General features: G+C 29.1%; 2 protein-coding genes across 2 annotated transcripts; both read right to left on the minus strand.

Annotated features, from left to right (window-relative positions):
* Positions 1-980: 980 nt before the first annotated feature.
* Positions 981-3,894, minus strand: LOC118070947 (activator of 90 kDa heat shock protein ATPase homolog 1). Its single transcript, XM_035089846.1, has 7 exons — positions 3,607-3,894; positions 3,210-3,416; positions 2,716-2,903; positions 2,514-2,634; positions 1,918-2,141; positions 1,529-1,764; positions 981-1,331 (listed from the first exon to the last, which is right to left on the minus strand). The coding sequence occupies exons 2-7, from the start codon at positions 3,367-3,369 to the stop codon at positions 1,247-1,249; spliced, it is 1,014 nt and encodes a 337-aa protein (XP_034945737.1). The 5' UTR covers positions 3,370-3,416; positions 3,607-3,894; the 3' UTR covers positions 981-1,246.
* A 1,883-nt stretch (positions 3,895-5,777) lies between these two features.
* SCAR (wiskott-Aldrich syndrome protein family member 3 SCAR) lies at positions 5,778-23,878 on the minus strand. Its single transcript, XM_035089767.1, has 7 exons — positions 23,526-23,878; positions 10,296-10,639; positions 10,029-10,182; positions 8,804-8,918; positions 7,445-7,743; positions 6,621-7,354; positions 5,778-6,115 (listed from the first exon to the last, which is right to left on the minus strand). The coding sequence occupies exons 2-7, from the start codon at positions 10,567-10,569 to the stop codon at positions 5,934-5,936; spliced, it is 1,758 nt and encodes a 585-aa protein (XP_034945658.1). The 5' UTR covers positions 10,570-10,639; positions 23,526-23,878; the 3' UTR covers positions 5,778-5,933.

Raw genomic sequence — 23,878 nt, forward strand, 5'->3', positions numbered from 1 at the left:
CCCTATTTATCGCACATACTCTCATCCATTTTCATTTCAAATAACTGGTGATAATAATTGTCATTATAGAGATTGTTTCCGCACAACTTGTCTCACAGGAAATAATTTAAAATCTCGACATCTCGACCCTTGAAATGAGCAGCGCTGAGATATTACCATTTGTTAAAATGATATTTAATCCGATTTCAAGTCGTTATCCAGCCAAGTAAATTGCGTTCTAGTACTTAGAATGATAGATAAGAACTGTAATCTATTACGCTTGAGTACACCGTGTAAAAATTGTTTTAAAAAATTGTTTATTAATAATAATAATTTTGCTTTTTAAATTACTGGAATCCTATTGTTCATTTCAACATACTCCATACATACATACTTCTAAATATTGCATTGATATACTGAAGTTAATCCATTCTCAATACTATGATAATAAATTCAGTGATAATTTCCAATATTCATCTATTTTTTTTTTAACACAAAAAATGCATTAGAATCATTGGAAAAAGTTATTAGCAAAGTGGTAGAGTATTCTAAAAAAAAATATCCATTTTTAATGATGTACCTTTCTTTTTTTTTTAACATAATATTTATGATTATATAGATAAGTAGGTCGAATCGTTTAATTATTTTTAATCTGCCCTTTACAACGAGATTCTTATGATATTTTTTAATGCTTTTCAAAGTAGATTATAGTTTAACACGTTTATAATTAATTATAGACAATAATAAAATAAATTAATCAATATTAAATTATCTATAAATTATCAACTACATTTTGACACGATAAATTGAAAAGTTGACAATGAAAATGGTGTAATGCCTTTTGAAGGGTTTTCGAATATTTCATTACCTGCCACTTGCCATTTACTATTGTTTTTAGAACCATTATTCTTTGTAAATAGAATACATCTTATATTTGTAAAGAGGATCCTAATCAAGTTAATTATTAAAGAAAGACTTTAATTAAAAAAGAAACAAAATTCTTTTCTTGTGAATTGATTTTTATTCACTGTAGCGATGTGTATAATACACTTGAATTTATTTCATTCTCTTGTTCGTTACCAATTGGTTCGTATTATAAACATGATTGATGATGAATTTTAGATGCAAAGAAAAATGATCAGATTACGTGTGAATTGTATTCGATTGAAGACCTGATTGTTTTTCAAGCATTGAAATGAACGTAGCTTCAAATGTTTATATATAATTCTACTTATCATTAAATAAATACAGCATAAGGACAAATTGATCACATAAAGTAGCCGAATCCGAACGTACATTTTATAGCATTCCAATAATATCGCTCCCAATTTTTTTTTGTTGATTCTTCCTCACTGAAAAAGAAGTACATCTTTATTAATGATTTGATAAATAATTAAATAAAATAAAACATTCATTTATAAGGATTAAATTTTGAAAATTCAAGAAGAAAAAACATTCAATAATTTGTCGTGATCATAACAATAGTTGATTAATTAAATAATATAAATAATTAAGATGTAGAATAATTGAATCAACAAGTAGCAGTTACCTAGAAGGAACACCAATTTGCGTGAGATTAACTTCCGTATGATCACTCTTTTCACTAATGTCAATAGTAACTTCACTAAAATGTCCATCTGGCCATTGTTTATGACGCCATTTTTGAGTAATCTTTGTTGGTGTAATGTCTACAAATTCACCGTAAATATTACCATCAAATAATTCAAATTTTCCAGATTTTTTAGGCTCTAGTCTCACAGAACTTCTTGTGAAAGCTTGCACCATCTGGAATGAAAATTATTCATACTTTTAACTTTGTCTTGCAAAGTATATTAGTTTATATTTTCAATTTAAACGGAAGGTTCTTTTAAAAACAGCTTTTATTACGAGTTTTTTTTTAGTTTTAAATTATTTTCCAATAAAGAAATTCCTACTAACCTCAAGAGTAGTAAGAACATTGTAAAATTCTTCAGCTCTACATTGGAATTTTTGTTGTTGTTTTATAGTAACTGTGTCAATCTTGCATCCTACCGATTTATTATTATCTTTTGACGTGATCGTTTTATTCATTTGTGCTTTAACATTGTTAACTGTTGTTGATGAATTAATTGCGTTTTTCGTATCACTATCTTTCTTTGGAAGAATCATGCCTTTCGAAAATTCTGCAAACAAAAAAATTTATTAATTAATATGTATATAATAATCGTATTAAATAAGTTTAGAAGAAGTTTTATACAAAAAAAGTTTATAATTTATGTTTAATAAACGTATGTAAACTTCTTCTGAATTGTATTTATATATAAAATTTTTACGATAAAGTTGAAATTCCCTATAAGTTCGGAACATCTTATCAAATATACCACTTTTATATGAGTTCTTCAAACTTGTAAGGTTTTATAAAATTTTGACATAAGATAAATTCCAAGAAAATACTTCCAATTTTCGTTTAATAATAAACTAATAACATAATGCACATATTGATATATTAATGAATACAAAAAAAAATCAATAAATGAATAATAAATTTATAATACCTTCTTTCAACGCAGAAACATAAGATTTCAGTCGTTTCCGTATAGTTTCTTTTCCCTTTGAGTGCAGAAAATGTTTTATCTTCTCCCCTTCATTTGTACTATTTTTCAATGTAATCTCAATCTATAAAACCAAATTATGTAAGTACAAATTTGACTTGATTTACATATGTTATTTCGAGCTTTGAAAAGATCCAGTACTTACATCTACTTCTGAAATATCGTTTTCTTCAGATAGATTAGGAATATTTATTTTGCCTTCAATTTCTTTCTTATGATCGTATACCCATTTCAACACTATATTCCATTCGTAAAAAAATATAAGCTTGCCCTTTCTGTTATTGGCCACTGCTTCACCATCACACGTTTCTACTTCTGTTATTGTACATTGTACTGAAAAATGCAGAAAATACGAAAATTACTAATCTATTGATTACAATATTAACTAATTCCAAAGATAGAATATAATACTTGTATTAGAATATCTGAATTTGACAGCTTTTAATTATGAAGCAAAAAGATTTTGAAATGGAGTAAAATATTTCTTGTGTAGTTATATATATTATCAAAGAGAAATTTTACTTAGTTACTCAATAATACAGAAACTTCAATTAATATTATTTTGTTATAACTAGAGTCATTACTGTCAGACTTCGTTCCAACTACGTTTTCAAATATGTTGATTGTATAATCACTCACTTCCGTCTCCTTTAATTTGTAAATCCTTAAATAACTCTTTGATTTTCTCCAACGACCAAGCACAGGCATTTTTTTCAGTCCAATGCCAGTTATTGACATTAGTAGCGTCAGGCCTTTCTTCAACAATCCACCTTGGATCACCCTGGCCCCACTTTGCCATTTTATACTTATAGACAGTGATTCAACTACTTTAGACTTGTCTTAACCCTATAATCATGACAAAAATATCATTTCGGTCACTTCATAATCATTAATCACGAGTTTATAATTTACATATAACCAAACTTTTCAGACTCATGGATGTTACTTCAAAAATAATCAGAATATTGACAAAAAATCTAATAATAAAATTGACATCTCACATGTGCAGGCTATATCAACTATACTAATAGCTTACCTCCAAAAAAATCTCCAAGTCTTCACAGTTGATTGATTATTGTAATAATAAGAAATTTATATATTTGTGATCTTATGTATTAATTGAGGAATAAAAATGAGTTAGCTATGCAAGTAATTCAACACTAATGAGTTGTATAGTCGGTTTTATAAATTGAGTTGATTAAAAATGAATTAAAATAAAATTGGAGTCAATAACGACAAACACTCGAACGATCGCAGTCAAATACTAATGCTGTTTGACTTAGAATATTTTCTGGAAACTTCAAGTAAAATCTCGTGTCCAATGTGTTAAACCGTCAGTATCCAGTTTTCTTCTTTACCAACAGAAATGGGAAAATTACCATTAGGTGGCGTGATCGTCGGCTCAGTGATCGCATGGATAAATATTCGTATTTGTTTATGAATAATTGCAATAAAAAGTTCATAATAAACAATAAACAAAACACTATATTTATTGCAAAATGAACTTCAATGTAGAAGGAAATTAATAACCAACAATAGGTATGACGACCATGATTCCAAAGGCCGAAATTTTGAAATATCTGTAAGAAAACTAATCGCATATATCAACAAGCGCTGAAGGGAAGACACTTTCGAATATGTCTTTGAAATGGAACGTATTTATATTCATCACTGAAGTTTAATTTGATACATATCCATGATTCTTTTCACAAAAATGAACAAGTGCATGAATTTAGAATCTTCTCAATAACAGTAAGTGAAAGATATGTAGCATTGTCATTAGAACAGTTTGAAGATTAAATCAAGAACGCTGAAGCAATGCAAGTATTTTTTAACTTCATTCAAGTTTCTGTATAAAGCTTAAAGCAAAATATATGGGCTCAACACACTTATCAAATATGGAAGTTGTTTGACCACATGAATCGCCAATTTAACTACCATTTAGACTGCTTGCGGCTGAAATAGGTCAAAAAAGTCACTGCTTGGAGAAAAACCATTAGATGGTGTTTACCATTATTTGTAAAAGTAATTAATTTCATTGGTATTGATGTAGATATTGACTGAAATAAATCAAGCCGAAGAGTATTTTAGATCTAACCCCACAATTGTTTAATAAAATTCTAAATTCAATGTTTAGTTATTTAAGCATTAAAGAATTGGAGTTAATTATTCAAGCTATGAACTAGGTAGATGTTTAACTTTTAGCCAAGCTCCGAATGCGATCGGACCACTATGGGCTATTGAGATAGAAATCACGTCGTGTTGATCGCAAATAATTTCTTTAAATGATACAAAGGCAAAAATTATAACATGTAATGTTATTTTTAGAGAATTTTATTCTAAAAATGAAGTAATAGACAAAACAAAAAATTTGTTTTTAATGAGGGTAATAAAAAATCGGTTTTATCAACTACTGTATATTGCTACAAAAATAAAACAAAAATCTATGTATTAGGATTTTTTTTTATTAATTTTGATACTTTTATTTTTTTAACATATAAATAAAAAAAAGTCTATTGATTAGATCCATCATAAGTAAGACGTATTCAGTGAAATTAATTCAATTGTCTAATTAAAAACTGATTGAAGACAAAAGAGATGGAGGAGAATTATTAATTAGTTAATAATAATTAATAAATTACTCTTATTTATACATTATATGATGATGTATTTGTCGTTGCAGATGAATATTAAACTAAATTTTATAATTAAAATTTTTGAGATTATTTTTCAATAATATACTCTTCATTATTACTCTAACCTTATTGTTAATGGAGTATTTTGGTTTTTTAACAAATGTTTTTTTTTTACGATGTATTAATGTCTTTCTCCTCTTGAGTTCTCTGAAACTTTGAGGAAGACAGCAAGTATTGCAGCTCTTTTTTTTCTCCATATTTTGTTTGCATACACATATAATTTTCACATTAAATTAAGCATTTTCCCTACTTAGCATAATTTTACTTATACACTCGTAATTATTATGAACATTTTAAATGATGAACATGTATTATAAAGTATGAAATCACTTATCACGTGTATACATCAATAATTAGTACTGCGGAATGTACTGAAAATGATTTCGCACATTAAAATTGTTGGCTCGTTTCATTTTTCGTTACAGAAAAGTTTCTTACTTTAATATGTTGAACTCTTATCATAATTGTTTATAACAATATTTAAATTAAAAATATACAAGCCTCATATGACTTCTGTCTTCTGATGTAATTACAGAAATTCAGATATAATGAAAATTTTTAAAATCGAACATATCTAATTTATAATAGAGACCAAAGAATATTTTCTTAAATACAATGATTGGCTACTCTTTTACGAGGCAGATGCAGCAGGAGGGAATGACACGGGTCAGGCGATACTCGAGTCTTGCTCTCCCCATCCTTCACTGTCACATTCACTTTCTGATGCAGAATCACTATCACTAAATTCAACAGCAACACGCCTTGCTAGTATGGATGCTACATCATTTAAAGCATTTACACGCTCCACTTCTTTTTGTTCGATTTTCTCCACTTTACGTAATTTAATTCCTAAAAAGACAATAATAATGATTAAATTTTATCGACAATTTTTATAAAAAAGAATTAATTTATTCTTGAATAAGATAATAATTTATTCTCGACATAAGTCTGATAACTATTTCTTTTTAAAATAAAATTATTTGTAAATTCTTTTCTTAAACTTTTGAATAAATTTGAATTTTAATTGATTAAATAAATTGTTTATCTTTTACTATCTTAATATTCTTACTCCGCAAGCAAATGTTTGCAAAATTGGTTTATTCATAACACGGATAGTTTTGTAAATTTTAAAATATTTAGATGAAATTATAACTACACTGAACTAAAACTTCAATTAAATTCGATAAAAATTATGACTATTCAATCAATAGTAGTTAATCAACAGAGTTTGCAGAGTAAATTCAATTAGATGAAAGACTCAAGTAATTAAAAGTTATTAACTTTACAGAAATGAAATAATGATAAAATAAAGAATAAAAAAGACTTGAAAAAAAATTAATCAAAAAAAATTTACCATCTCTAATAGCCTTGAGTAAATCATTTCGTGGATCCACAATAGGAATATTAGGATTTTGCGGCTTTTTTAATTGTCTATCATCGATGCTTTTAAGTGGTTTTAATTTAGGTGGATTAGTCGCAATCATCTTGGCAATATCACCATTGCTAATTGGTACGCATGGCATGGGTCCATTTGCAATAGGTGGTGGTGGCGGTGGTGGAGGAGGCGGTGGAATGTTGCAAGGAGGTGATATTGGTCTTGATGGTACTGGATCGGGTGTAGGTGGTGGTGGCGGTAGATCCTGAGGCGCAGGATCCGGCTCATCGATTCCCACAGGAATTGTATGATTTGGTGGAGTCGGTGTTGATTGATGACTTGGTAATGGACTATTAGAACGACTGCCATTTCTATTAAGCAGATGTGCCGGAATCGTTCCATTCATTGATGGCGGTGACATCGTTTCTCCCGGAGGAGGTGGAGGAGGCGGAAGAGTGTCTCTTCCTGAACTCATTGACCTTCCTCTCGTTGGTGTATTATTTGCAGATGCCACTGTAGGTGTTGAATTACTTGAAGCATTACTTGGTGGTGCTGGTGGGGGCTGCGAAGGTCTCGACCGTCCACCACGACTTGGAGTACTTTGACCACCAGGACTTTGATAAGTTTCACTACCTGGCTGGCCTTGCCCAGGGGCGTAATGGGAACTATACAGACTTCCATCATCGTAACTTTGAGAAATGTAATTTGTAGTTCTGTAATTAAAATGTTTCAAGATTGATAAAATTAAAGTTTTAATGGAATTCAAGAAAATTATTGGAATAAATGAAGGAACAAATGATTACCTGTAGTGATCAGTTGTAGGAGGACTATACAAATGTTGTTCATCAGGTGGATAGCTCCGCCTAAGTTCAATACTATTTGGTCTTGGAGGTCTTGGCTCCGTCATCACCATTCCTAACAGTGATTCATCTGGAATATTGTGTGGTGTTCTATATTGTACACCCTGTGGTGGCATTATATATTCGCCATGACCAACTGCAAGTTGTCTTTGTCTTTCTCTTGTATTATGAGGCTGTCTTACACGCTTCTTGTGTCTACCGCCTCCACTAACATTACTGCCATCGTTCCGAGGCCTATGAGGCTGTTTATCATGGAGAAAAAAATATTTATTAATATATATTTCATTATTTAATATTATAAAAAAGGTGCATATCAAGAATAGGCAAGCCAAAGTTCTCAATCCATGAGTATGCCGTGATTTGTGTGAATGATAAATTATCACACTTACAAATGATTAATGAGTATGACTTATCGATGACTTTTTACAAATACAAAAAACAAAAATTTTTAACTGTAAACGCTGATAATTGAACAATGTAGTATAAAATAAACATCGTAATGAAGAAAGTGACGCTTTTTTTTATTACTACAATAGGGAACACGAAGATATTAATGATGAAAACACAGGCCTACATGAATATCGCAATATTCAATGTATCTCTATTAATATTGATAGTGAATTCAATTTTTTATTGAATATCATTAATGAATTTTATTCTTAATAACAATTATATTCAAATGATTTATTTAAATCAAAATGATTAAATGTTTATTCTATGAATAAAATTTCAAAGTATATAAGATTATTTGTTTATAGATTTTTCAAGATAAATAAATGAAACAAAAAGTATGAATCGATTTAAAAATCAAACAAAATCACAGCAATTGACTTTGAATTAAAAAACAACCTAAACAATGTAGGCCTATGAAATGAATTAGCTATACCTAGCAGAACTACAATAAATTTTCAAGCGAGCAGCTAGAACAATCTAACAGCGCAAAAAAGTTTGTTAATGACATAAATCCACACAGAATGTGAGCTCGATTAAATAGTGAGTGAATGAGTAATTTAACAATAAAAAATATCGATTTAAAAATCGATGTATTGGGATGTATATTAAATATTAGCTTATAATTAATAAAAGAATAATGAAAAACTACAAAGATCCAAACCATCGACTTGCCTCTCTGAACGGTTCGGCATATTCAGACTCAGTCTATAATCAAGGGGACATTTTCGATAATTAGAATTACGATTGTAGGCATAATAATTAGTAACAAAATAAAACCTCATTTTTTTTTGTTAACAATTGTGTAAATATAATTATATGTATTTGTATATAAAGAATCATTAGTTTTACCTTTTTCCCTCGATCATGCAATTTCTTTTCCGTATCTTTCAGCATTTCTTGACTCCAAAGGTCGAAGAAGTAATTTGGATCAGTATAGAACTTTAATCCATCTTTACCATCCTCCCTAAAAATGTAAAAGTTATTTTAGAATCATAAATTTAATCATTAAAATAGCTGTAAATAATTAGAGAAAACTAGAAACAGTTATTAAATTTATTAAGTTGATAATCTGAAGACAAAACAGTATTCTGTTCCATATATAGTTGCTTTCTCTGAATATCCGGTTTTAGAAAAAATGCACAATGACAAACTTATGAACACAAAAAGACTTGCACACAACTGGATATATTGTTGCGAAGAAACCAGTCAGGCGTGAACTAGGAAATTGTCAAAAAAATGAAATAGTTTGTATTGGACCAAACTAAGTCATATGCTGCACAATGCAGTGATTATTATTGCATTGTGTCAACTTTATTGAATCTTGTTCAGTACTAAAATTGGTATAGTTTACAACGAAAAGCACTCATGTATTGAAATTTATCATAAAATTATAATTAATTGAAGGTAACATCTGTTCCCTTTAATTCTAGAAATTGAATGTCATTCGGGGTAACATATGAATGATCCATGTGGCAGACAGTAATCATTTCAATACTGCATGAGCTCAATCATATTAGCACAGTAATCATGGCTGCATTGTGCACTCATGCACTAGTCAGTACACAATTTTGTGCAACATATCACTTAGCTTGGGGCAACATGAATCATCATAATTTTTTTGACAATCCTCTGGCTCACGCCCAACTGACTTCTGTTCAGCACAGTAAACAGTTGTATGCAAATCATCTGATGGAGTATACATTGTTCAATTCCACAAATTAATGAATATTTCTTTGATCATTATAACAATCATGCATATACACTTGGAGAAATCAGGTCAAAAGGCATCAATTAATTTAGAATTATCAATGAGTTGTAAATCAGAATTGAATATAAACATTTTTTTTTTGAAATAAAAGCGAATATCCAAGATGTTCTTTTATAAGAAATACAAACTTTGCTTTCAACTTTTTCTGTCTCTAGTTTACTTAAGATTTCGTAAATATTAATATAATCTCAGCTTTCGTTTTCTTTGGTATCTGGTGAAAGCAGAGGTTTTAACTTGGAAATTATTCAGAGGCTATAAGAAAACGAATAAAGTGATAAAAATAAATGATCAAAAAAGTAACCATACCTGTAAACATTGAGTTTATCCAATGGAGGCGGAGTATCACACTGTTGATAAGTTTCAAGCATTGCTGTTGGCATAGTATCTCGAGATACGACTTGTTGATCAAATACAACCGAACTCTTGAATGCTTTTCTCATATGAATATCTTGCAAGGAAACTGCAATAATAAAATGCAAATAGTCAGGCATAAATCATTAAATTCGCCACTAACTTGGGGCTCTATTTTGGTATTGCAGTACCAAGTATATCTTCCAGGAAGCTTCAACTTACCTTCCTCAACATTACTGTCCAGCTGTGTAACCTTAACAGCCAATCTGTCTATTCTCGCCTGCAGAGAGTTGGCTCGATCGCTTAGCGAATGTGCCTCTTTTGCCAGCTCCCCGAACAGGTCTTCTGCGTGTCTTGATAGACTTGACAGCTGCCTAATTGTATTGGCTAAGGTCCCATTTGTTGCAGCTTCCAATTCTGATGGTAGAGGAAAGGCCTCAGGGATTGTACCCCGAGCCACATGTACAGGCTCTACCAACCTTTTCGGGAGCGGCATTTTTAGGCTCTTATCAGCCTAATCGGACCCGCTATTTTCTTTTTGAATCTCCTCACCGCTCTCGTAAGACCTGGAATACAAGAATTCATTGTAGATTAATTCGGACTAATTAAATAATACTTTATTTTAAACTATGATTTGCCTTATTAATTATAATACTCGTGTTGAAAAATATATTGGATCCGGTTTAAATCATTAACTGACAGCTTGTATTATATTTATAGCCAAGCAAGTTACCTTCAACATCCTACACGTATGACTTTAAAAAGTACCTGATAATATTGATTTTTATGGTCCTTAAAAAAATGCGAGCAGTCCAGAGTCATTAACACTATGTGTGAAAAATTAATGATAGCAGAAAAATTGAAGATAAGATGTTCCATAACTTGCTTGGCTGTCAAAATGATGATAAAAATCTAATGATTGAAGCATAAAATGATATTTCCTACGATCACTCCAAAAACTCTTTCAGACTATAAATTTATCAAGCAACTAAATAAATCTCAGATGAAGTGACAAATTGGAGATAAGTAATCTTTATCTGTCATGATATATTACAAAAAAAAATGTAAGTATATATGGAAAAAGTTTGAAATTTCAATATATTCTAAAGAATATTTAATACTACAGAACTTGACACCCTTAAAATCGCTTGCAGGAGTTTAGTTGAGATAGGTTGAAGATCAATCGTCTGTGAAGCAATAACTCGTTCAAGTAAACGGTACATTCATGTTCTTAGTGCAATGTCGAATCAATCTTTTCTAAAAACATTGTGGAGATTACTAGATAAATATTCTAGGATGCGGAACGATGACGCACCTCGTTACAATCAGCCTAGCTTCCGGATTCCATTTCATTCTTTCTTCAACTCACTTCAAAGTGATAATCAAGAATTCCTTGAAATTCATAAAACAATAATGACCCTTCAATTGACATTATTAGCAAGGAAGTTATTCTGAATGAGACTGTTGGAAAAGTTTCATATAACGATCCTTTATCATCAAAAGTTTTGGTTATTAAACTTCACCTTTCATCACCATCCTCACAATATGAAGAGCAATTATTAAATTTCAACTGAAAATAAATCCACTGACTCAGATGGATTGTTTGAAAAACCTTATCAGACACTTTTTAGATGAATCAGTTTCAAGCAAAGCAACTATTTCAGAAGTTTTCAATAAATCAACTTAAGAAATCATTGATAAAACATTTTCAGATGAATATCTGTTTGGTAAACTTGGGTATCCAAATCGAAAAATTTCGAACTCATGGATAAAGTTTCAATCAATTGTAGAGATCAAACCAAAGTTTTATGTTTGAAATAACAACAATTTAAAGTAAAATTGCCTGACTGGGAGATAGTCCGTTACTAGCCAGTCACAAGCTATTAAAACCAAAATAAACCATATCTGAAATTTAGAAACAACTAGGGAAATCAATTCCAACAGAGGAGTCGAGTTCAGAAATTCAATCAAGGCAAATAGGATAACAGACCACAATAGAAAATAAATAATTGCTAGATCATAGGTAATTACTAGTAGATTAAAAAAGTTTATTAAATCATAGCAGTTTATCACAAAATAAAATCTTCAAACACAAAACCTTGTACTGAATAAAGTTTGGAAATATTTTCCATTTTTTGCTTTGCATAATTTTTCAACAGATAACGAGGTAAGAAGAGATAATTTTTTAAAAATTAATTTCTTCCTGCAGGGCGTCAATCAGGTTATGAGCAATTGATCTGATACAGCTTCCTACATGTTAGGAACCAGCTGCATTCAGATCAGTACAAGGGATCAATGGGGAGGGGCCTTCTGGATGGATCTAATTTGGAAACGACCACATTTACATGAAATGCCTCAAGTGGACGGAAGACCTCCTGCAATGCTAGGAGTATCATAAACTGCAGGTCTCAAGATAAACTGAACAGGTGTGGTATAGTTAGGCTTAGTAATAATTACAGAAGCAAGTCCCTTGACTCCTCTATTTCTAACGCCTCCAAGTCTAGAGGGAACCTTATTCGTTAGTTTAACTATGGTCTGTACTCATTCAGGTCTTTGTTAAAGTCAGACCCTTCAGACAAACCAAATCAAATTGAATGTCCTTCAATGTTGTTGTTTAAGTAGCATCTCCCATAAATGAAGATGCTGAGGTCAGCTATTGATGCTGGTCCATAAATATACACTCAATTGATACAGACTTTGGGTTGAACAAGTACCACTAATATATTTTTAATGTCATATCTTACTAGCTCAAGTGTACATTAGAGATTTAGATACACGTTTTATCACTTTCAGGTTGTTTTAAGATTGTAGTAGTAAACTCCAACCTTTTTAGCTAAACAATGTCAATCCAGTAGCTGTTGACTGTGAGTGAAAGACTATTTAACTGTCACAGTAACATTATTTTTCCTGTAACTAGGCTAGTAGATAAACATGTGATAAAACAATTTATGCCTTGTTTTCATTATGTCATTATTATATTAATATAATTAACATTTTTTTTATTATTTTTATAAACATCTAGGAATCATAATTCTTTTATCATCACCAAGAATCAAGAATAAATATCAAAAAATGTTGTTTAATTATTTCTATGATCATAAATGACGATTTTTTTTTTTAATTTTTGATGGAATTATTAAAATACTAAATACTTTATCGACTAGTTGATTAATTTAACCTAGGAAATTGGTAATTTTTATTTAATTAAACCTTCTACTGCTTTTGATCAAAGGAAAAAATGAAAGGAAAAAATATGTACAAGATAGTCAGGTCATGACAAGTAATTTTATAATAGTAACGATAGATCACGTCATTTACTGCTACCTCTCATGTCTCTGGTAATCCTATTGGCCTCAATTAGCGCGTCCCGGTTACGTTATCGAGAAGCGTTTCTACAATATTCTCATTGATGTCAAGATGTAGTGAAGATCGATTTAATTCCACCACTGGCACAAATGTCATGAAGCCTTTCAACTTGTTAGTAATAATATGAGTTTAGCTTGTCGTGGGAATGCAAAAAAAAACCTAGACAAGAGTTACATGTATAAGTGTATAGAAACTGAGAATGTAATGCTTGGTGATGACTCTTCAGTATTATTCATACATATATGGTATAACGTCATATAATATCTAACTAAAGTATTACTATTATGGAGGCTCGGTCTAATTAGCATTCTCATTGCCAGTCAACGGCGGCACGAACAGACCAGTCAAGACTTAAGAAGGTAAACAGCACATTGCACCTGCATTCAAAGCGTGAAAGCGGATAATACACTTCTTACACTTGACGTCAAATTGCGTTGAAGTTGACAAAACATTTAGTCGACACACCATTACCATTTACATTCAGAGAATAAAAAAAAAGGAATGCATAAAACTTGATTATTCCAACAACAAAACATCATCTCCACCGTGATATTAAATCTGAACAATATAATTCTCCATGAACAATAATTGATATTGTGTTTTATGTGTTTCTTGGTATGTTTCGTTTTAAATGAAGCTTTACTTTGTTGCTTCATTTACTAATTGCATGAAATTGAGTGTTAAAAAAGCTCATGCAGTCAGTTGGAAAATTGATTATGGAGAACATGAAACTCAACCAGTAATTCTGAGATATTTGCATAATAGCAATAACTCTTGAAAATTTTTTATCCTTTTATTTACAACTTGTCTGGAGTTTTTTAATCAACAGAAGATAAATATTAAAAAAATATTAATAATATATAATCATTGAACAAAGGACAAGTAATTTCCTCATTAAGTATAAAGAATTAATAAATGACTCTATAATTGATACTCACAGGTAAAAATAATTATTAATTGTCGCATGATAAATATTAATTATAACTTGGAAAAAGAAGTATCCTAAGGTCATAAATGCAGTAGCAACATAATAAGCAATTGACAGATTAACTGAATCAGATAATATATTATATCTCCAACTGCTAATTAGAACATCTATTTTTTATTTAGAGAAAAATTTTATCTTTCTTTATGTACAAAGTAAATGTTAAGTTTTTCTCTAATACATGATATTCATTATAAGTTGGTGATAAAAAACATATTAGCAGTTTTATTGTTCCAATTAAAAGTGATTTCATGGATGGATGTACTGTTCTGGTTGTGGCCTGAAGACTATCTACCCTTTTTTCTCACCATTCGTTCTCATAAAATATTCCATTGCGAGAAGAAGTCTCAGGGTCGAGTGCTATCAAGTTTAACTATCATGCCTTAGGCTTCTGGAGCTTTCCCCTACTCTGGGATCTACGTTATAGGCATCATCCTGCTTACGTTAGTGTGACTCTAGCTATATCTCAATGAAACAAGTATCGTTACGTAGTAATGTTAATCGGTAATACACGAATCCACAGTAAATAGAACCAAAACAAAACATATTCAACATAATAAACAACATAGAGTTGAGTGTAACATTGCTTGATACACTTGAACGATAAGACGACTCTTTGAAATGATTTATCAGGAACCTCCCACGGACCTTAAAATATCTAACATCCCTTTAGCTTATATGCGAACTGAGCATGAGTCACACCAAAGCCTTTATTACAAGCCTTTCGTCCCTTTCCTATGTTACGATTTATATACAGCTGAAAGTCTCCCACGCGTTCGACGCCACCGACGATTTCTTCCTCGTTGTTGTGTTCACGACTCGACCCTTCTCATCGCCAACTCTGGTACCTGCACGATAATAGAACATAATCAGCTCACTAGTTCATCATCATGAATTTATTCAGAGCGTGAATCCATCGTGATTTATACTCTATTTCAAGCAAATTTAATATTTTTTTTTTTCAAAGAAACAATTATTATATTTAATTAAAATGAAAAGTTTCCCAGTATTCATTCATAAGTTTAATTGTTTACAAAATGTTCACGTTGATATTTAATTAATTCGATAATGAGTTCGAACATTATTATTTACAGCATCAATATTATAATTGAAATTTAATATAAATAGCCAGTAATTAAAATATGTCAAGAATATGCTCTAATGTTAATAACCGACACAATTTAATCATTATAATGAGAGTTGATAATAATTGTTATAGTAAGTATTTTAATTACAGTTTTATGAAATAAAAAAAGCAAATATTGAACAATTATTAATTAAAATTGTTAATTGATAATAATGATTTTTTTTGAAAATAATTACTCTATTTTAATTACAATGTAATGTATTTTTTAAACATTTGAAAGAATAAAAATAAATAACTTTGATGGTAATGTTTTTTATGAAAATAGAATACCAATTGCAACTTTGAATCAATTATTCAAAAGCCTGTCTTGTAGCAACCAACAATGTGGAGCATAAAAAAGTAATTTAAAGAATTTATATCCAATAAAAATCACATAAATTAACTCTACTCTGTGCAAATTTGTGTAATTAATTGAATAAATAAACACACAACTACTTGAAAAATGACGGTAATTTATAATGAATATTTATGCTATAATTTAAAAGCCATCAGTTGACTTTAGCTATCTAAAACCTTTAACAAAAGTATATTTTTGCATTTAGATTTTTTCTAGTTTTAGATTCATGAATTCTCGTTTAAATAAACATGTCTCATGAGTCTGTAGAGGAAAAAGGCTAACGTCTCGTGTGTTAGCACATGCTGTCCATATGGTATGTTTTTTAAATTTCAAACATACATCGAGTACTGAATATGTATACAAAACTGATGATTTTACTAGTCCACACAGTTCTGTGTCGTACAATATGACTCATAAAATTCATATTCACATGTGTGTGACCATGTGAAATGTAGCTAAATAACTTGTGCATGGCTTTTAGCAGGAAAAATGCACTGTATTAACTTTCTCACTCTCATTCACCATCAGTAAGAGATGTGATAAAAAAAATTTCATCTTAAATGTGATGAAAAGTAAATTGTATCTTTTATCCATTAATGATGGTCTTTGAAATTTTTATTCATTCAAAGAAAGTTTCTTTTTACTAAGATAACATCATTTATTTGATTGTTTCTTTTAATTAATTAATAAATCTTGAAGTCAATAAATATAATTATTAAATTAAATAAAACAATAAATCGATGCATATATTTTTTGATCAAATACTGTTTTAAATTATCATAAATTTAATATTTGTTTAAATAATTATCTAGAAGTAGTCTTTATATAATAATGTCAATAACTTTATTTGTAAATTTTTTTATTTTATTCATCAGTGCTAAGAGAAAAAATACTGTAAGAAATAAAATAATTTGACAAAAAATCACAATAAATTATCTGATTAATTTAACAAATGTATTATTAATTGATTCCAATAAATCTTGTCTCGGCTTTGATTTTTATAAAATTATTATAAATTAATGATTAAATGTCATGAATTAATGCAATATTTTTTAAATAAATAAAACTTGTAAATAAAATATTTCTTAGACATAAATTTGTGTTGTTTTACTGTGCAAAAATATCCTACCATTAAGTATTTTTTTTATTCAGCAGTAAATTTTTTCCATGATTTTTTTATAATGCTGTAATTTACTACAGCAGGTAATAGCCGTGTTATTTAAAATGGACTTTACCATAAAAATATATTTAAAAAACTAAAAATAATGAAAAATATCTTGGTTTATGCTGCATAAACGAATGGGAATAAGTGAACTGCAGCTTACACACGAGCAGTTAAAGCTCCAGTTCTCGTCAGCCTCCCCTATTTCATATCACGCGAATGAATCGCTTTATACACTCTATCATCTAATCTATCGTGTGCGGAAACGGCTGGTAGTATTCTACCAAATTTGAGGGTGAAACCGGATATGAAGTGTGGTGAGTAAGAATAAAATGGAATTAATATGTCTATTTACCATGTCTCTATCAAATTCCATCCATTCTTTTTTATTCTTTTTTGTCAGTACTTTTGGATACGAGAATTTTTTGCTGACTTAGCTCTGATATTTACCTTCATTTCGATCTACTTGGAATCAATCCAATGGCACAATTTCATTTTATAAACTGTATCAGCAGTGTTTATAGGTTATAGGCTTGAAGAAAATAAATTATTTGAAGGAGATAAAATCACGTTTCTCAGCGACGGTAGCCATAAGACCCTGCGCTCTTCGCAATATTGATCAAGCCAACAGCCACTTCTCGTACCACTGCAGGGAGGGTAGAATGTGTCGACTGGTGAGCGCATGAGACAAACATAAAAGGGAGAAAACACCCTCGTGGCTGTGAGTCACCAGATATCAAGCTCAATCCACAACCTCAATAACCTTTAAAAATGTTGAAAATTTGATACTTCTTCTATATTTATATTGTTATCGTTGTTGAATATTTATGGTATCATTCAGACTTTTCTTTTATTAAAAAATGAGCATTGTCATTATCATATTTTTCCCTCTCCTCCTGAATATTATTTTCATTTAGATATTTAGATCAAGCTTTTGTGCATCAATCATTCATAGCAATGATATCAACAATAGCTGCAGGTAAAACTATATTTTGGGGAAAAAAAATGTAGAATAACTTTTGGAATAGTTATTGATAGATGATTGATAAACTTCCATTAACTTAAATTGATTTTAAAATGTAAATAGTTGAATTTTTAAAATTAAAATAGATTAAATTATACATAAATAACTTATTCATGTGAGTGAAATTTTTTGTTGAATTTCAAGAAATTCTGAATAATATAGAATAACAGAATTGATGAATAATTGAATTTTAATCAGCAGGAATTGCTTACAATGATTATTATTAAAATATTTTAAAATTTTGCTGAAAATAACAATTGTATAATCAAAATAATTTCAATATTGTTAACCTACATAATATTATTAATTCCCATAATTTCATTTATTATTAATATTTTAAATTATATTATTAAACTTATTGAAAAATTAAACATAATTACCTATTATTATTTGAAAAAAAAAAATTAAAATATAAATAAAAGATTTATCTATAATAAATAAACTGTAAATATTGTTATTAAAAACCGGTTTGCAAGGGTAATGTATATATTATAAAACTCAATACACAATGCTTGATTTTTTAATTATGCTAAAAATTCTTTTTCAGTAATCGACAAAATGACCTTAGCGTGTTGAAATAATTTTTACAAGTGTTAATGATTTTTAACTCAATGAAACAAGTCACACGATATGAAGAACCGGTTAGTATCACCCAACCTTGCACGACTGAACTGTTTACACGCATTCATGGAGATCTTACAGCTACATAACACTTACTTGAGATATTTAAACTAAAGGAAAATCATTTCAAACAAAATTTCTAAAATCAAAAAAAATTCTCAATTGTCAACAACTTCTATTTTCCCCAAAATCACACTTGAAGATTTACAAAATTAATCATCTGCTAAAATAAACCTTTCATTCAGAGGAAAAAAAGAAAATTGATCAATCAAATGTTTTTTTTTTTTTTTCACCCTTGGGATAGATTATCACTGTCTGAATGATGTTGATTCGTTATGGTGTGGTGAAGAGACGTCGACCTCTATATAATAACAGTAGAAAGTAGTCTAGAACAAAGTCAATTGAACGTCAACAATCTGTTTTCGTTCAATAGAATACAAGTTAAGTATCTTGTCAGACATGAGAGAAGTCATTTTCAAACAAATGCTTTTTAATAGCATAATTATTTTTAGCTGAGTTGTGAGAAATCCCAGAACACATTCACCATCAAGTGACTTGATGCAAAAATAATCAAGAAATTTTAACTTATGCAAACAATTGTAAAAAAAAAAATTAAATACAAAAATTTCATTAGCAAACAATTAATGACATTATTTTAATTCTACTAAAATATAAAATTTAAAATAGCAAGCAAAACAAAGAGACTCAACTGCTAAATTAATTGATTTAATCATTTTAAGTAACTTGAAAATTACCAGTTGAATTATTCAGTGTTGTGCACAAGAATATTATTATCGATTGTTTCTATATTTCTTTCATTCTCTTTGTTTATTAAATAACTTCTCTACTATACCATTCAACTGAAATACCTCAAGTCTCTTAATTAAAAAAATACATGCTGACATCAACAAAAAGCTATTAAACACTAACTCTATACAAAAAAGGAAAGCAAGTAGGTATTATATATATTGAATGAACTTAAGTTCTATCATTTAATATAACTGCAAAGAGAACGTCAAGGTGTGTCTTTGTTGCTGTAGTAGGTAACAATTTCTCCTCTGCAGATCTATCGATTATATACATTGAAGTTCTACCACTACCAACTGGTCAACTAAATTATACTACTCGACTTTTTCTACATGAAATAACTCCATTTCTCTTGCTTTGAGAATCTGAACAAGTTATTTGAACCATTTTAATTCCATTTAAGGAAGTCAAAAACTGCTTTTATGAATATTATATATTATATATCTTGAGTAATATCAAAGTAGTCATGCTAGTACTCACTTCCTACTCACGTAGAAAACGGAAGGTGAGAGAAAGGATGTCATGATGTTGATAAAACAATTCCACATGTTATTGATGCTTATAAATCTATATATCTATGCACAAATACTCAAATAATGTGTTAATGAATTTTACATGTGTTGAGTCTAAGTGGGTGGAATGATAATGAAATGTTTGTCTCATTCATGTTAATAGAGTCGTTCGAGGAATAAATCATACCTAAACCCTAACTATCATTTCAAAGCTTTACCATCATTTTGAAGTACTAAAAAAAATTTTCTTTAAAACTATTTCTAAAAAATTTTATACCTCCATGTCATTATTATTTCGTTCATTCTTATATTTGATATTATTTGCAATAATTTTAAATAAAAAATGTTAGACTATTTTACATAAAAGATATTGGTAGAATAAATTAAATTTAACCAGGACTGAATATTTTTCTTATTTAAAAAAAAAATTATTTTGTAAATTAAAAATATTTGTTGAGTATTTTTTTCTTTATTACATAAAACTTATTTAATAATGACACTTGCAAAGATTTTATAGCTGGGTATTTTTATAAAAAAGTTTGGGTAATATTACTATATTTTCTAACTTTTGTTTAGCTAAACTTCTTTTATCAAATGACAAAAAAAAACAAAAATATCTCTTTGTTCAAATTGGTTGCTTATCTTAGTATGGTCTAGAAGATATCAGAACAAAGCAAACCATCTAAAAACATAATACTTTTTAAATCTAACTTTAGATTAGTTCTTTTAACAATTTTCAATAAATTGAGAGAATCTAAAAACATCAGTTTTCTACCAGATTTTTTTTTGACTTATAATTAAGTATTGGAAAATATAATTAAAAATTAAATAACATGAATGATTAATATAAATTATTGAATTTATTTGAAATAAATTTTCAATTACTCTGTAATAATATTTCATTGGAATATTCCAGCATGAATATATTATTAAATCCATAAATACATTCTACCTTTCTATAATTATTAAATAACTAATTATTTCTGGTAATATTAAATATTAATATTGAGGATTAATTATATGCTGGAACTAATAAGCTTATGAGTTATTTGAATTATCAGAAATATTTGAATTATTTTATTATAACTTCTTATTACATGAATATGTAATAAAAAACAATATCATAAAAGTAATAACGGAATATTTCAATAATTTATTAACATACTTTTCTATCAAATGAATTTTATTTTCATAGTTATATCATGTAATTATGTATACAGAGTTTTCATATAAATCCTTTTATCTGATGTTTGAAAAGTTATTTGTTGAAAATGGAATATTGTAAAAATATTTCGTTCACTTATTTATATTCAACTCTTGTCTGGTTTATTCAGCAGTACGAATCACCATGTGGAATAATTAACGAAATATGAATTCAGCACTCATCTATTTTTATTTGACTTTAATGCAAGATACATTTGCATGGTTTCAGTTAATATGAGTATGCTAAAATTATATATAATGATAAGAGCATAGGTTTAGACGACTTAGTGGTTTTTGATCAGAAAAAACTATGATCTGGGATTAGCCTGAGGCTTCTTTAACATGGGGAACTCGGTTACTGGATCCTGATGAGGGAAAAAATGTACATGAGGGCAAATGTGAACACGACCCTCATGGAATGTCAACGAGGCCAAATAGGGTTACTTATAATTAGCACACAGTTGACCAGTAAGTTACTTGAGATAGTAAAGGAAGTATTGTTGTAGTTTAAAATGGCATTGGCATTCAATTCATGATGACCGCAATAAAATTTCTTTTTTCTTATCAGTCATTTTCTCTTACGTGTTACATTGCAATCACTTGTATTTCTAGCAAGTGTAGAATTTAGAATCAAAAACTACACTAAATACTAGTATTACTTTATCAACGTGTGAAAAAAACTGATTTAAAAAAAAAATTCTTTCTCCATTTTCTTTATTTTTTAATTTAATAAACTTACTTGGTATTTAGAATAAAGATAAAATGTTATAATGAGTTGATTATAATCTATCATGTGCATTAATGAATGTATTAACTTTCAAAACAAATTAATCTTTGATAAAAGGAAATTGTTTTGAGAGTTATATAATGCATTTGTAATTAATATTTCCTAAGTACATTGTTGATATGATGAATCTGTAAGTGTACTAAATGTAAATATTTACTCAAACAATTACTCATCACAACTAGAAAATTATTATCAGAAATATTTTATTACTGATATGATAATCATTTTGCTTTATAACTAATAAGCGAAAAGAAGGAAGAATAATTATTCAATAAATTTCTATCGATAGAATAGTTCATGAACTGACTGTATATAATCATGATAATCAATTAAATTTAATTGAATATCAGAAGGTAGTCGAGTCTCTAAAATATTTTTATCCTCCGTGACACTTGAGGCGTAACGAGAAAGCCAATCAATTTGACAGATTAAATCTAATCTAGTAATTAAACGTTAAATTTATCGATTAAAAATATAGTCAAATAGTTAAAAAATTCTATCACTATATATTATTAGGAAAAAATCCTCTTTTTATCAGTGAAAATGCATTTATTTTATATTATTGATTTATCTGAAGAGAAAAGATTGAATAAAAAAGGCTATTTTCTTTATGAATATTTTTTGAAAGCTTCAAACTAAATAGAATCAAATGTCTTGTCGAGCTTTCAAGCTTGTCACATAGCGACTTAGTCCGTAGAGAAATCAAAAACAATATCGGCTCGTTGCCAAGAATGAATGGCGAAAATAAAAAGTAAAACTTCACCCCCTTTGTAATAATCATCAAGTGCTCTTTAGACCGACGCCCTCGACAGTTGAATCTTAAATTTCAATGGAAACAAAATCAACGATGTATAATACTCTGTTTTAATCGACCGTTCATATAGAAATTATTTCTGAAGAAAGGTAATTAACGGTTACTTCGTCAATCAAAATAATATACTGACTAATTGTTTGATTATAGTAGAAAAAATTAAAAATAACAATATAGTAATTTGTCATGATGACTAGAATTTTTCAATATGCCACACCTAGAATATTGCTAATTTATATATTGATGACACTATTTATTGAAGGTACACTAATAGGTTATGAATTTAAACAATGAATAAGTTGTCAATTGAATCTGGTTAGTAATTTGCAGTTATATAAAATACGTAATAATAGTACATAAAGATATTATAAATACATATGTCAAGAATATTCAATGATAGCTTGTGAATTATTGATAAAAAAACTGCTGTAAATTACAACAAGAGATAAGAAAAAATAGCTTTTAATTTCTCTTGTTTATGACTCGCCACACCTACTTAGAATTTTCATATCTGCAAAAATCTTTGATAGTAAATGTTATATTGTATCACTTTTCGCATGTTTGATTACAAGCTGCATAATCGCTTGAGACCAAATGATTCCGTTACTCCACGAGTAGCAGCATTAATTTAAAGACGATTTGGAATTGATGAGATTTTAAATTATTTATTCTGGAGACGTTTCCACCTACCGTACCACACGTTGACAAAATGTCACATTTTTATCTCCCTTTTCTCCCCTTAGATCCTCACCATATCCGCTGACGCACCCCCAGTCGCGTGTCCGGGCATCGCCCTCATTAATGTAGCACAGACGCCAAACACATATTCGACACTCAGTTTCTTTAGCACAATAATTGAACTTTAATAATTCTAACACAACATATCATACAGCACGTCATAAAAAAACACGTCGCTGCAACACAATGCAATCCGGCGTAGTGAATTATAACCACGAATGTAGAAAATGGCGATCGTTGTCTGTATCACAGATCCACTCCGTTCACAAAACTCACGGGACTCACCAAATCACGAATTGAACGCA

The sequence above is a fragment of the Chelonus insularis genome, unplaced genomic scaffold (genome assembly GCF_013357705.1).
Source record: "Chelonus insularis isolate UGA/USDA-ARS -01 unplaced genomic scaffold, ASM1335770v1 contig_70_pilon, whole genome shotgun sequence".
Classification (NCBI taxonomy): Eukaryota; Metazoa; Arthropoda; class Insecta; order Hymenoptera; family Braconidae; genus Chelonus; species Chelonus insularis.

Excerpts from the sequence above, each read along its gene's own strand:
- LOC118070947 (XM_035089846.1), bottom strand. The coding sequence starts at position 3,369 with ATGGCAAAGTGGGGCCAGGGTGATCCAAGGTGGATTGTTGAAGAAAGG. Across the intron at positions 2,635-2,715 it reads ACGATATTTCAGAAGTAGAT|ATTGAGATTACATTGAAAAA; the intron begins GTAAGTACTGGA and ends TTGGTTTTATAG. Across the intron at positions 1,765-1,917 it reads ATGTTCTTACTACTCTTGAG|ATGGTGCAAGCTTTCACAAG; the intron begins GTTAGTAGGAAT and ends TTTTCATTCCAG.
- SCAR (XM_035089767.1), bottom strand. The coding sequence starts at position 10,569 with ATGCCGCTCCCGAAAAGGTTGGTAGAGCCTGTACATGTGGCTCGGGGT. Across the intron at positions 10,183-10,295 it reads GGACAGTAATGTTGAGGAAG|TTTCCTTGCAAGATATTCAT; the intron begins GTAAGTTGAAGC and ends TTATTATTGCAG. Across the intron at positions 8,919-10,028 it reads GATAAACTCAATGTTTACAG|GGAGGATGGTAAAGATGGAT; the intron begins GTATGGTTACTT and ends TTACATTTTTAG.